Raw genomic sequence first — 12266 nt, 5'->3', positions numbered from 1 at the left:
TCAACGTATGCAGCTCTGCAGTGCATGCTCAGAAGAGCTCACACTCTAATCAAGGCAAAACGAGTGTGTAGTTTACAATCTCATGATGACATGACTGTATGCCTACACCTCAGGCTCCTAACTAGTGCTGCTACTATCCCTTATCACTTCTAGAGCGCCTCTCAACGTATGCAGCTCTGCAGTGCATGCTCAGAAGAGCTCACACTCTAATCAAGGCAAAACGAGTGTGTAGTTTACAATCTCATGATGACATGACTGTATGCCTACACCACAGGCTCCTAACTAGTGCTGCTACTATCCCTTATCACTTCTAGCGCGCCTCTCAACGTATGCAGCTCTGCAGTGCATGCTCAGAAGAGCTCACACTCTAATCAAGGCAAAACGAGTGTGTAGACAGAAAGCGGGAGCAGGTCACGGCTGCCACTCCCCCCCCAACCCCCAAATCCTTTGCACAATGGCCTCCTGTCAGCCACAGTCAGAAAGCAATGCTCCTTAGCTGCTGCCACCTCCTCTTTCTGCTAAAGTCAGAGCTGTGCAGGACCAGCGCAGATTCCCGACATTGCAGGGCTCAGCGGACAAAGGAAGGAGGTGAGCTCCAGTGGAGAGGGGCAGGAGGTGGGGGAGGGAGAGAAAGGACAGTGAAGATGTCAGGGAGTGGAGAAGAGCAGGGGATGATGCTGATGCCAAGGGGTAAGAGGGAAGGGAGGGTGATGGCGTGCCCTGACAAAGCGACCCCAGTGCTGGCTGTGCCACAGCATAAAACAATGGTTGGGAACGACCGCACTAAACAAAGAAACAGAAAAGTGACCCCCACCCTCACCCCGTGGATACGCTGCGCCGGCGATGTTGGATGCATCTACCTGGTACCAGAAATGCCTAAGCAGCTCTAACCACTCCTTTGTGATGCTGGGTGTTCCCCTATGCCTCTTCCATGCTACGCACTGGAACGCATGCTGGGGCGGCTCCTGAACACAGCGCTCTGAGACTCTCACTTTTCATAGATCAGTCAATGGAAAGTCCACCACTGAGCTAACAAAAGGAAGAGGCAGGAGCGCTCTGACTCACCGTGAGCAGGATGTGAAAAATGCACGCAGAAGGGGAAGCCAACAAAAAACTCTTCACAACCAAACACTGCCCTTCCAGCATCACCAACAACGCCAACCTGAGCCAACTCGGAAACAGCCAGCCGGCCTTCCCAGCTCACTAGGGTACGTTATATATTCCAGGCCATCAGGAGAAGAACGACCGAGCCATCCAGTCTGGCCACGCTACCAAGGATATATCCCAGCTGCCAGCCATGCTGCGTATCCAGGACTCCTCTTCCTCCACTGGCAGATGATCGTGCAGGATCTCCTTTTAGGTTCACTCGCAGCATCCTTCCCCAGCATGTCCATCCATAATAATCCAAACAGCCACCAGCACAGCCGTTATCCAAACAGCCAGCATAGACTGCCAGACAGACCCATTTATGTGACAACCTGCATGTCTGCTAGGACTTCTACTTCTGGCTATTACTTGCCTTGCAGCCTGCCAGGCTAATTAATTCTTCTGATAACTCATCACTGTCTTTGCACCAAGGATCTCCTGTGCTTATCCCGTGCCTTCTTGAAGTCTGCTACCAGTTTAGCCTCCATCACCCACGCCGGGAAGATGTCCCAGGCATCCATCCCCCTTTCTGTCAAGACGTTGCTCCTTGGAGCCTCATATCAGAGCCCCCTTCCTCCCCTTTAACCAGGTTTGCTTTTCACTATCTGAATCTCCCCTCGAAGGTTTATATATTTATATCTCGCAGGCTTCCAGTGCAGACCCTCTGCCACTTTGGTTGCCTTTCTCTGCATTGCCTCCACTCTGTCTATATCCTTCCGGAGTCAGCCTCCAGAACTGGAGTCAGATCAGTACAATCACTTCCTTTTTCCTAACCAGTTATGCCTCTCCCACTATTTATTTTTTTTTTATATATATTGGTAAACGCAATCCACCCTAACTTCCCTCTGGCTCCTTGTGCCAGTACCTTCAGATCATTCCAGGTAATCACCCAGAGGTCTCTTTCCTGTTCTGTGGACATCGTTAAGCTAATATTTATTTATTTTTTTTTTTTCTATACCGGAGTTCCTGTACAAGTACAAATCACACCGGTTTACAATATAACTAAAAAATTTGCTAAGGAGCGTTACATAGAACAGTGAAGGGAATTTAATATGAAATGTGTTATAACTTGAACATATAGTACATGTAACTTATCAAAGCGTATAATTTAACATATCATATCATTTAACATAATAGGATGCAAATCAAGCTGGAGTAATAAAAGCAGACTACATTAAAAAAAATGTTATAAAATGTGAGTTAACCTGAACATAAGAAGTGCCAGGCTGGATGAGGCTAAGGTCCATCGAGTCCAGCATCCAGTCTCCAACAGGGGCCAATCCAAGTCACAGTACTTGGCGGATCCCACTAATGCAGAAAAATAGGGAGGAAGGTGCTTGAAGTTAGAAGGACATTGTGATCCAGGAAACTACATTGGCAATCCTCCAGTTTTCAGGTACCATAGATGACTTTAATGATAATTTGTAAACTACTAATAACAGGTCTGCAATTTCATTTCTCAGTCCTTTCAGCACTCTGGGATGTATACCATCTGGTCCAGGGGATTTGCTACTCTTAAGTTTGCCAATTTGCCCTATTACATCCTCCAGGTACACTGAGATTTGTTTCAGTTCTACTGAATCATCACCTCTGAATATCATTTCTGGCATGGGTATCTCTCTTACATCTTCCTCAGCGAAGACCAAAGCAAATAATTAATTTAGTGTGTCTGCTATGGCTTTGTCATCCCTAAGTGTCCCTTTTATTCTTTGCTCATCTAATGGTCCAAATGACTCCCTTACAGGCTTTTTACTTAAAAAAAACAAAAAAAACCCTTTCAGGTACATTTGAAGTAAAAAGTCTGTGAAGGAGTAGCAAATCACCAGTAAAATGTGAATCGGTTGTTTATTCTTTCAGATAACAGAAGACTAGAGAGCACTCCATGAAATTAGCAAGTAGCACATTTAAAACAAATCGAAGAATATTCTTTTTCACTCAACGCACAATTAAGCTCTGGAATTCATTGCCAGGGGTTGCGGTTAAGGCAGTTAGCTTAGCTGCTTTAAAAAAGGTTTGGACAAGTTCCTGGAGTAGAAGTCCATTAACTGCTATTAATCAAGTTGACTTGGGGAATAGCTATTGCTTATTACCAGCATTAGTAGCATGGGATCTATTTAATGTTTGGGTACTTGCCAGGTACTTGTGTCTTGGATTTGCCAATATTGGAAACAGGATGCTGAGTTTGATGGACCCTCTGTCTGACCCAGTATGGCACTTCTTATGTTCTTAAATCACCTGGACCAGATGGTATACATTCCAGAGTACCAAAAACTGAAAAATGAAATTTGCAGACTTGCTAATAGTAATTTGCAAACTATAATTAAAATTGTCTATGGTATCTGAAGACTGGAGGGCTGCCAATGTAATGCCAATTTTTAAAAAGGAATCAAGGGATGATCCAGGAAACTACAGACCAGCGAGTCTGATGTCTGTACCAGGAAAAAGAGCAGAAACTATCATAAAGAATAAAATTGCTGAACATATAGATAGGCATAGTTTAATGGGACAAAGGCAGCATGAATTTAGCCAAAGGAAGTCTTGCCTCACCAATCTGCTACTTTTTGTTGAGGGTGTGAACAAACGTGGATAAAGGTGAGCCAGTTGATATGGTGTATCTGGATTTCCAGAAAGCATTTAACAAAAGTTTCTCATGAGAGACGTCTTAGGAAATTAAAATCTCATGGGATAGGGGGCAGTGTCCTATTATGGACTGCCAACTGGTTAAAAGATAGAAAACAGAGAGTAGGGCTAAATGGTAAATTTTCCCAATGGAGAAGGGTTAATAGTGGAATGCTACTGGGTCTGTTCTGGGACCACAGCTTTTTAATATATTTATAAATGATCTAGAAAGGGAACAAATGAGGTAATCAAATTTGCTGACGACACAAAATGATTCAAAGTTGTAAATCACAAGAAGAGTGTGAGAAATTGCAAGAAGACCTTGGAGACTGGGCATGCAAATGACAAATGAAATTTAATGTGAACAGTGCAAAGTGATGCACTTAGGGAAGAATAACCCAAACTATAGCTACAAAATGCAAGGTTCCACATTAGGAAAAGGATCTAGGCATCATCGTTGAAAATACCTTGCAATCTTCTGCTCAGTGTGCAGCAGCAGCCAAGAAAGCAAATAGAGATATAGGGATTATTAGGAAAGGAATGGAGAATAAAACAGAGAATATCATAATGCCTCTGTATCACTCCATGGTGCATCCTCATCTTGAATATTGTTTGCAGTTCTGATCACCGCATCTCAAGAAAGATATAGCAGATTTAGAAAAGGCACAGAGAAGGGTGACCAAAATGATAAAGGGGATGGAACAGCTCCCCTATGAAGAAAGGCTAAAGAGGTTAGGGCTGTTCAGCTTGGAGAAGAGACGATGAGGGGAGGATATGATAGAGGTTTATAAAATAATGAGTGGAAAGGAACGAGTAAACGTTAATCAGTTGTTTACTCTTTTGAAAAGTACAAAGACCAGGAGAGACAATGAAGTTACTGGGTAATATATTGCATATATTTGTTCTCCTGTTTCTTGTCAAACGCAACTTAAGCGTAGTTTATTGTTTACTGTTAACCGATGTGATATCATTGATGAATGTTGGTATATAAAACCATTAAATAAATAAATACATTTAAAACTAATAAGAGACTTTTTTTTTTACTCAAGGCATAATAAAGCTCTGGAATTCATTGCTGGAGGATGCGGTAAAAAATGTTAGTATATCTGAATTTAAAAAAAGGTTTGGACATGTTCCTGGAGGAAAAGTCCGTAAACCATTATTAAGGTGGACTTGGGGAAATCCACTTCTTATCCCTGGGATAAGCAGCTTGGAATCTCTCTACCCCTTGGGATTCTGCCTGGTACTTGTGACCTGGATTGGCCACTCTTGGAAACAGGATACTGGGCTTGATGGACCTTTGGTGTGACCCAGTATGGCAAATCTTATGTTCTTATAAGTGTGACTAAAATGGTCTTGCCTGCAAGATTGGTGCTGCAATCCCAACCTGGGACAATCTTGAATGCAAAGGCATTTGGACAAGGCAACCCACGTAAAATCTCTGGGCAGTGCCTCTAAAGATGAACAGCATGCACTTTTGATGCTGTGTATCCCTACTTGGGCACAAAAGAGTTGAAACCTGTGGGCTGCAGTTGCTCACGCCTCTTTCATTTCACTTGGGCAGAATCTCACATGCAGTACCATTGGGCCACAATGCGCCACTGCATACTGTTCAGAATAAACTCATATTTCTGATGGCTGAATCAGACAGACACTACCAGAAAGGGTGCAGCAATAGTAGAACATGGCCAGCAGAAACATGAGTTAAGTTTTACTCCTGCTCTGACCCAGGAGCAGATGTGCTTTAAGTGATCTTCCCTTTGGTGCAGCTCCCTGCATTGCTAGAGAATAACTAAATGTCTGGGATTTGTATGCATTCCTGCGACCTTTAGCACTGCTTTTTACTCCTATTACATAGGAGGCTTAACTTACTGTGGAAAATGCACCCTAAAACAGGAGTAGAAACCTGCACTAAATTCAGTGCACCTTATTACATCGGCCCCTAAATGCAGAATTGTGATTTTTGGTAGTGAAACTGAGCTGCCAAGCAACTTCTCCTTCTATCTGCTCCCTCAGGGGTGTCCACTGCACAACGACAAACCGTTCCTCCTAATCCCCCTACAATATTACCATAGCGCTTCTACCCATCCTCTGTATAGCACAAACTCATTCAGGAATGCACTCCAGGCAAATCATCAGTGACATTATCATTCCTGTCTCAGGAAGGCACAGAAGGTATTCTATAAGAATGCATAATCAGCAGCTCCCCATACTAAATTAACATTCATCCCATAATGCGCTTGAGTTAGCCATGCACCCCTCCCAGACCATATGCTACAGATATATTAAAAAATGTATTGCTGCAAGAACAGGGGGATTCGCTCGCTTAGCATGCAAGAGCTTTTCTATGTTTCTTCAAGAGAAGATGGGAGGAATGCAGGGGCTCTCTGAAGCAGCGATGGGCAGTCTGGAGAGGCCATATGGTCTTTTTCTGCCGTCATGTTTTTTGTTTCTAGTCCTGTGATCCAAATAGTTACTGAAAACTAAACCGTCACTCCTGTGGTGAACTTGCAGGAAGACGCAGTCACTGGGCACCCACAGTGGAACAGTTTATCACAAGGAAATGTACTGCCACCGCTCCGTTTTAGCCTACTTTCTGAATGGAAAAGGTGGCTTATGAGATCACCGCATGTGTCCAATAACTTCTTTACATTTTTATTCCACACAAGCAGCAGGCATATCAGACTCCAGAAACACTGGTCAAGAGACAGTCCTTATACAAAGAAAAGAGAAGAACACATTCCAAAGTTAGACAATTGTCTTTTAAATTAAACATTTAGACCCCAAAAAAGAGGGGAGGGAGAAAGGAAACCAAAGGAAATGGCAAAGGGCCAGGTCACGCAGATAACTTTAGAGCCGCTCAGCAAAAGGCCGGGTCATGTAGATAACTTTAGAGCCGCTCAGCAAAAGGCCGGGTCACGCGGATAACTTTAGAGCCGCTCAGCAAAAGGCCGGGTCATGTAGATAACTTTAGAGCCGCTCAGCAAAGGGCCGGGTCACGCGGATAACTTTAGAGCCGCTCAGCAAAAGGCCGGGTCACGCGGATAACTTTAGAGCCGCTCAGCAAAGGGCCGGGTCACGCGGATAACTTTAGAGCCGCTCAGCAAAAGGCCGGGTCACGCGGATAACTTTAGAGCCGCTCAGCAAAAGGCCGGGTCATGTAGATAACTTTAGAGCCGCTCAGCAAAGGGCCGGGTCACGCGGATAACTTTAGAGCCGCTCAGCAAAGGGCCGGGTCATGCGGATAACTTTAGAGCCGCTCAGCAAAGGGCCGGGTCACGGGGATAACTTTAGACCCGCTCAGCAAAAGGCCGGGTCACGCGGATAACTTTAGAGCCGCTCAGCAAAAGGCCGGGTCACGCGGATAACTTTAGACCCGCTCAGCAAAAGGCCGGGTCACGCGGATAACTTTAGACCCGCTCAGCAAAAGGCCGGGTCACGCGGATAACTTTAGAGCCGCTCAGCAAAAGGCCGGGTCACGCGGATAACTTTAGAGCCGCTCAGCAAAAGGCCGGGTCACGCGGATAACTTTAGAGCCGCTCAGCAAAAGGCCGGGTCACGCGGATAACTTTAGAGCCGCTCAGCAAAAGGCCGGGTCACGCGGATAACTTTAGAGCCGCTCAGCAAAAGGCCAGGTCACGCGGATAACTTTAGAGCCGCTCAGCTAACTTGCTAAAAATCGGCTATTAGCCAAATCACTGTACCCCACATAGAATGCCCCCCAGATGACTGTCAAAGAACAAAATTATATGTGCTTTAGAATGCTTGAAATCACGAGGTGAATGATAAAAAAGAAGATCCCTCCGAGGTCCCTGAAGCAGACAGTTGTCGAAACACGGCCGATGTCGAGCAGGCGGCCTCGACCCCTCCGAAGCGGCAGAAGCTCATTGGGCATCAAAGGAAACCAATAAGTACACAGAAATTGTAGCGAAAACGCCTAGGGTCGGGTCGATCGCCGGGGAGAGGATACCTCATACATAAGATATAAAGCAGATATAAAGCAGATATAAAGCAGATGAAATTTAATGTGGACAAGTGCAAGGTGATGCATATAGGGAAAAATAACCCTTGCTGTAGTTACACGATGTTAGGTTCCATATTAGGTGCTACCACCCAAGAAAGAGATCTAGGCGTCATAGTGGATAACACATTGAAATCGTGGGCTCAGTGCGCTGCGGCAGTCAAAAAAGCAAACAATGTTAGGAATTATTAGGAAGGGAATGGTTAATAAAATGGAAAATGTCATAATGCCTCTGTATCGCTCCATGGTGAGACCGCACCTTGAATACTGTGTACAATTCTGGTCACCACATCTCAAAAAAGATATAGTTGCGATGGAGAAGGTACAGAGAAGGGCAACCAAAATGATAAGGGGATGGAACAGCTCCCCTATGAGGAAAGACTAAAGAGGTTAGGACTTTTCAGCTTGGAGAAGAGATGACTGAGGGGGGATATGATAGAGATGTTTAAGATCATGAGAGGTCTTGAACGAGTAGATGTGACTCAGTTCTTTACACTTTCGAATAATAGAAGGACTAGGGGGCATTCCATGAAGTTAGCAAGTAGCACATTTAAGACTAATCGGAGAAAATTCTTTTTCACTCAGTGCACAATAAAGCTCTGGAATTTGTTGCCAGAGGATGTGGTTAGTGCAGTTAGTGTAGCTGGGTTCAAAAAAGGTTTGGATAAGTTCTTGGAAGAGAAGTCCATTAACTGCTATTAATCAAGTTTACTTAGGGAATAGTCACTGCTATTAATTGCATCAGTAGCATGGGATCTTCTTGGTGTTTGGGTAATTGCCAGGTTCTTGTGGCCTGGTTTGGCCTCTGTTGGAAACAGGATGCTGGGCTTGATGGATCCTTGGTCTGACCCAGCATGGCAATTTCTTATGTTCAGATTAAGATAAAAAAATAACAAAAATTAAACAAAAAAAAGTACATTTTGGTTTACATTAGAAACCTTTCATCATCGCCATCTAAATGTATATACTTGCTGAAGATTTATTCATTTATAATTCTTATAGACCATTTAAAGTCATTTTTGTTTCCCTTTCTGATGCAAATATTAATTTGGATAAGTCATGATTGTACCCAGTGAAAAAAGAACTACTACTATTTATTATTTTAAAGCGCTAGTAAGTAGATATACACAGCACTGTACAGATACACGGCATTTATAATCTAGTCATGATAAACAAGAGTCTGTGAGAAGTTTCAAAAAGGTGAGTTTTTACACTTGATTTTAATAAGGCCAGAGAGGGAGCATGTTGCACCAATTCAGGAAGTCTAAGTATACAAATATCATAAGCTCTCCTCCTGGGCAGACATATTGTATGTGAACCCTTTCCATCACAATACACTGTTGCATACACCTAATGCCACCATAAACATGAAACACATTTTTATAGTTTCTACATATTGCTCAAATATCTGCAGATTCTTTTATTCAACAACGTATACATCCCCCTTGTAAGCAACACCTAGGCTGCTATGAATGCAGCCTTCTACTTGCCTGCAATGCAAGAAAGCACAGAAAAAAATGACTAAGGAGCCAGCAATTAGTGCTGACTTCAGAGAATGGTTTCGTGGCTGTTACAAAGCGTGGGAGTTTGGCAAGCTGTAAAAATAAGTCTGGTAACCACAGGTTTTTCCATCAGCAAGTCACTTTTTTATTTAGCACCATGAAAATCTCTTTCAGGTACTGAAATCAGGATATGGTTTTCGTGTTAGAGAGAGAGAGGAAATGCCTGATAATGCACTGTGCCTTTTCTCTCACTTCACCCAGACATGCAAAACACTGCCCAGTACATTTTATCCGTTCTTCCCTTTACTTCGCTAAATAAGAGCTGTCCCGCCTTCAGACTGTAATCAGTGTGCAGGGCCAAGCCAAAGAAACAGGCTGTAAAATCCTTCAATAAGAAGATAGCTGCTCTCCGCCTGTTTCAATATCTTATTATCCAAACCAAATAAAACAGGGGAATTTCTTGATTTGCACGTGTGTGCTGTCAGGGAGATTCCGACAAGAAGAGAAGACACTGTTCTCCCTATTTCTCTGCACGGGAGTGGATCGGGGGAGGGGAGAAGAAAGATAAATATTTTAATTTTTACTGACCAAATATAAAGGAATGCTGTTCGTCCAACAGCCAGATTTTCCTTTTAGTATATCTGGAAAAATACTTCATACATCTAACCAAAAGAGGGAGAACTGACAATTTCAGACTTAACAGTGCCATGAAAAGCACCTGCTCTGTGTATGACATCATCGTCTGTAATTTACTGATTTATTCCACAACCAGCTGCAGTTATGTCTTCTGCATATTTCCTGTACAGAGGAAACAGTATTGTTCAGTCTCCTTCTGCATCACCAAACTCCTGAAGATTTATTCCTACAACAGAAACTCCTTCCTGTACAGTCACAGCCAGCCACCTGCACCTTTACCTTGGCTGAAAAGCGGTACTTGTACATAATACTTTCCAAAAATATCACTGTCCAAAAGTTCACAATAAGCTAGAACACATTGGCTTAGCAGAGATTTTTTCCATAGAGCGCTCAAAAGATATGCCATACTGGGTCAGACCAAAAGTGCCCAACCATAAAGTGAGCCTTACAAAAGTACAAGGTGCACTGTCCTCTCATGCCCCATAGATCTCACCTTTCAGGTACTGGGCTCCCAAGCTTTGTGAACGCTCTCTCGTTAGTTATTTTGTGCCTTTAATTTTCTATTTCTCAACAACACTTCTTCATCTGCACCTGTCCAAGCTGCTTGATAAATACATTTTCACTGACATTTTGAGGTCAACCAGGTGCAAAGGGCAGCCCAGTAACATTGCAATTGTTTTTAAATCCTATTTTAACCCTTAAGGTGGATAAATCAGAACAGATTGCATTGCTTTTGAATAACAAAGCCTTGGAGACGCTCTGTCCTTGCCACCTCCCTGGTCTCGGACTCTAAGCTCTCAGGGACAGGCACGCTATAGCTTTAATAATGCAGAGTCTGATAATTAGGGCAGACCGTGCATTTTAAAGTCGGGAATCTGTGCTGTACGAGTTATCTTGGGCTGCATTTTTTTTTTTTTTACTTTCTGTTCATTTGTCTGCTAAGGGACCGTTATAAACTTATAGTTAGTTTTTATCGTGTTAGCATTCAGCACTGACGGCGTTTCTTGCACCTTCTTCTGCTCCTAAACCCTTCTCCGTAGAACTGCAAGATGTTTCTCTCAAGGCTTTCTGAGCTTTAGCCCGGGGGGCGACGCGGCCTGCTCCATGCTGCGGATCCCCGGCCTTTCCTAGCTCCACTCTGCCACCAAGGCTCACCTGAACTGCGGGTTGTTAACGAGGCTTCGAAGGGCGGCGGTAAAAGAGGCGGTGTCCCCGCGTAGACGGCGCGAGGCGGTGGCGGCGGCGGCCATGGCAGAGCCTGCGGAGATCGCGCTCGGGCCGGGGCGAGAAATAAAGCGGGGAGTTGCGGAGGTCGCCCGGGAAGGAGCAGGCCTCGCGGTTACCATGGAAACGGCAGGAGCCACCCAGGAGGCTGGGCCTGGCAGGAACCTTTATCTCACGGGATTAACCCAGCTTTAAAAATAATAAACTCTGGTCCTTTTTTCCTTTTGTGTCGGCTTTTGTCTTGCTGTTTTGTATGAATGTCGACTCGTTCGTCGCCCAGGGCCTTGGCTTAGGCAGCAGATAAATAAACCAACGCAGCCCTGTGCGTACGCGCGCACCTATTCAGTCCCACTTTCAGCGTTATTTAATATGTAAATCTATGCAAATGAGACCGCCGAGCTCCAGGCCTCAAGTTAAGGGCGAGTCCGAAACGGGCAACCCTACTCTTAGGCACAGACGTGAGAGCGAAAGCTTAGTAAATCATGGTCTAGGGATGCACATTTTCATGCTAATATAGGGCTTTAAAGGTGTTACCCAAAAGGAAAGACCCAAGTGTCCAAACAAAATGCACAACTACGAAAAATTGCGCCTGACTACAAAATATTAAACAAAAGATACTGACTTAATGTAGAGCATATACAGTACTTCTTAGTTTAGCCCAAACTAGAAACTACTGTGAACGTAAGAAGTGCCATGCTGGGTCCATGGAGGCCAGCATCCTGTCTCCCACAGTGGCCAGTGCGGGTCACAAGTATCCGGCAGATCCCTAGTAGTTGATCTATTTCTTGTTATCTCACTCCCAGGGGCAAGCACTGGCTTTCGTCTACCTGGCTAATAACTGATTATGGACAGCAGTGGTAGGAGGCTCCTGGCAGGGGCGGGGATGCACCCAGGAATCCCCCTCCCTCCACCCCTGACTGCAGCCTCCCTTCATTGATGTCACTGATGAGGTGGGGGTAATGGGGGGAGGGGATAGGGACGCTTTAACCACTTTTGTGGCTGGGTCAAAATATGACACTCAGGTCCCCAGCCTGAAGGGCTTAATAAACATGTGGACAAGGTGCATGGGTTACTATAACGAGTCTTCGTTTTCAAAAGACATTAGACAAATCTCTCAC

At 44.4% G+C, this 12266-nt stretch overlaps 1 protein-coding gene across 4 annotated transcripts in view; it reads right to left on the bottom strand.

The window, feature by feature from the left end:
- LOC115100189 (BTB/POZ domain-containing protein 19-like) overlaps window positions 1–11438 on the bottom strand; it is an 84197-nt gene extending 72759 nt beyond the window's left edge. Inside the window, exons 1-2 of one of the 4 annotated variants that reach the window (XM_029618502.1) lie at window positions 11080–11428; window positions 2352–2454 (exon numbers count right to left, since the gene is read on the bottom strand). In XM_029618502.1, the coding sequence (XP_029474362.1) occupies window positions 2352–2359 (8 nt within the window). In that variant the 5' untranslated portion in view covers window positions 2360–2454; window positions 11080–11428. Of the gene's footprint in view, window positions 1–2351; window positions 2455–11079 lie in introns of all 4 variants that reach the window. The other 3 variants (XM_029618500.1, XM_029618499.1, XM_029618498.1) reach the window with 3 other exon arrangements.
- Window positions 11439–12266: the final 828 nt, after the last annotated feature.

This window comes from Rhinatrema bivittatum, chromosome 10 (genome assembly GCF_901001135.1).
Source record: "Rhinatrema bivittatum chromosome 10, aRhiBiv1.1, whole genome shotgun sequence".
NCBI classification, from domain to species: domain Eukaryota; kingdom Metazoa; phylum Chordata; class Amphibia; order Gymnophiona; family Rhinatrematidae; genus Rhinatrema; species Rhinatrema bivittatum.
Note: the sequence above shows the minus strand (reverse complement) of the source record. Positions and strands in the feature narration are given on the sequence as shown.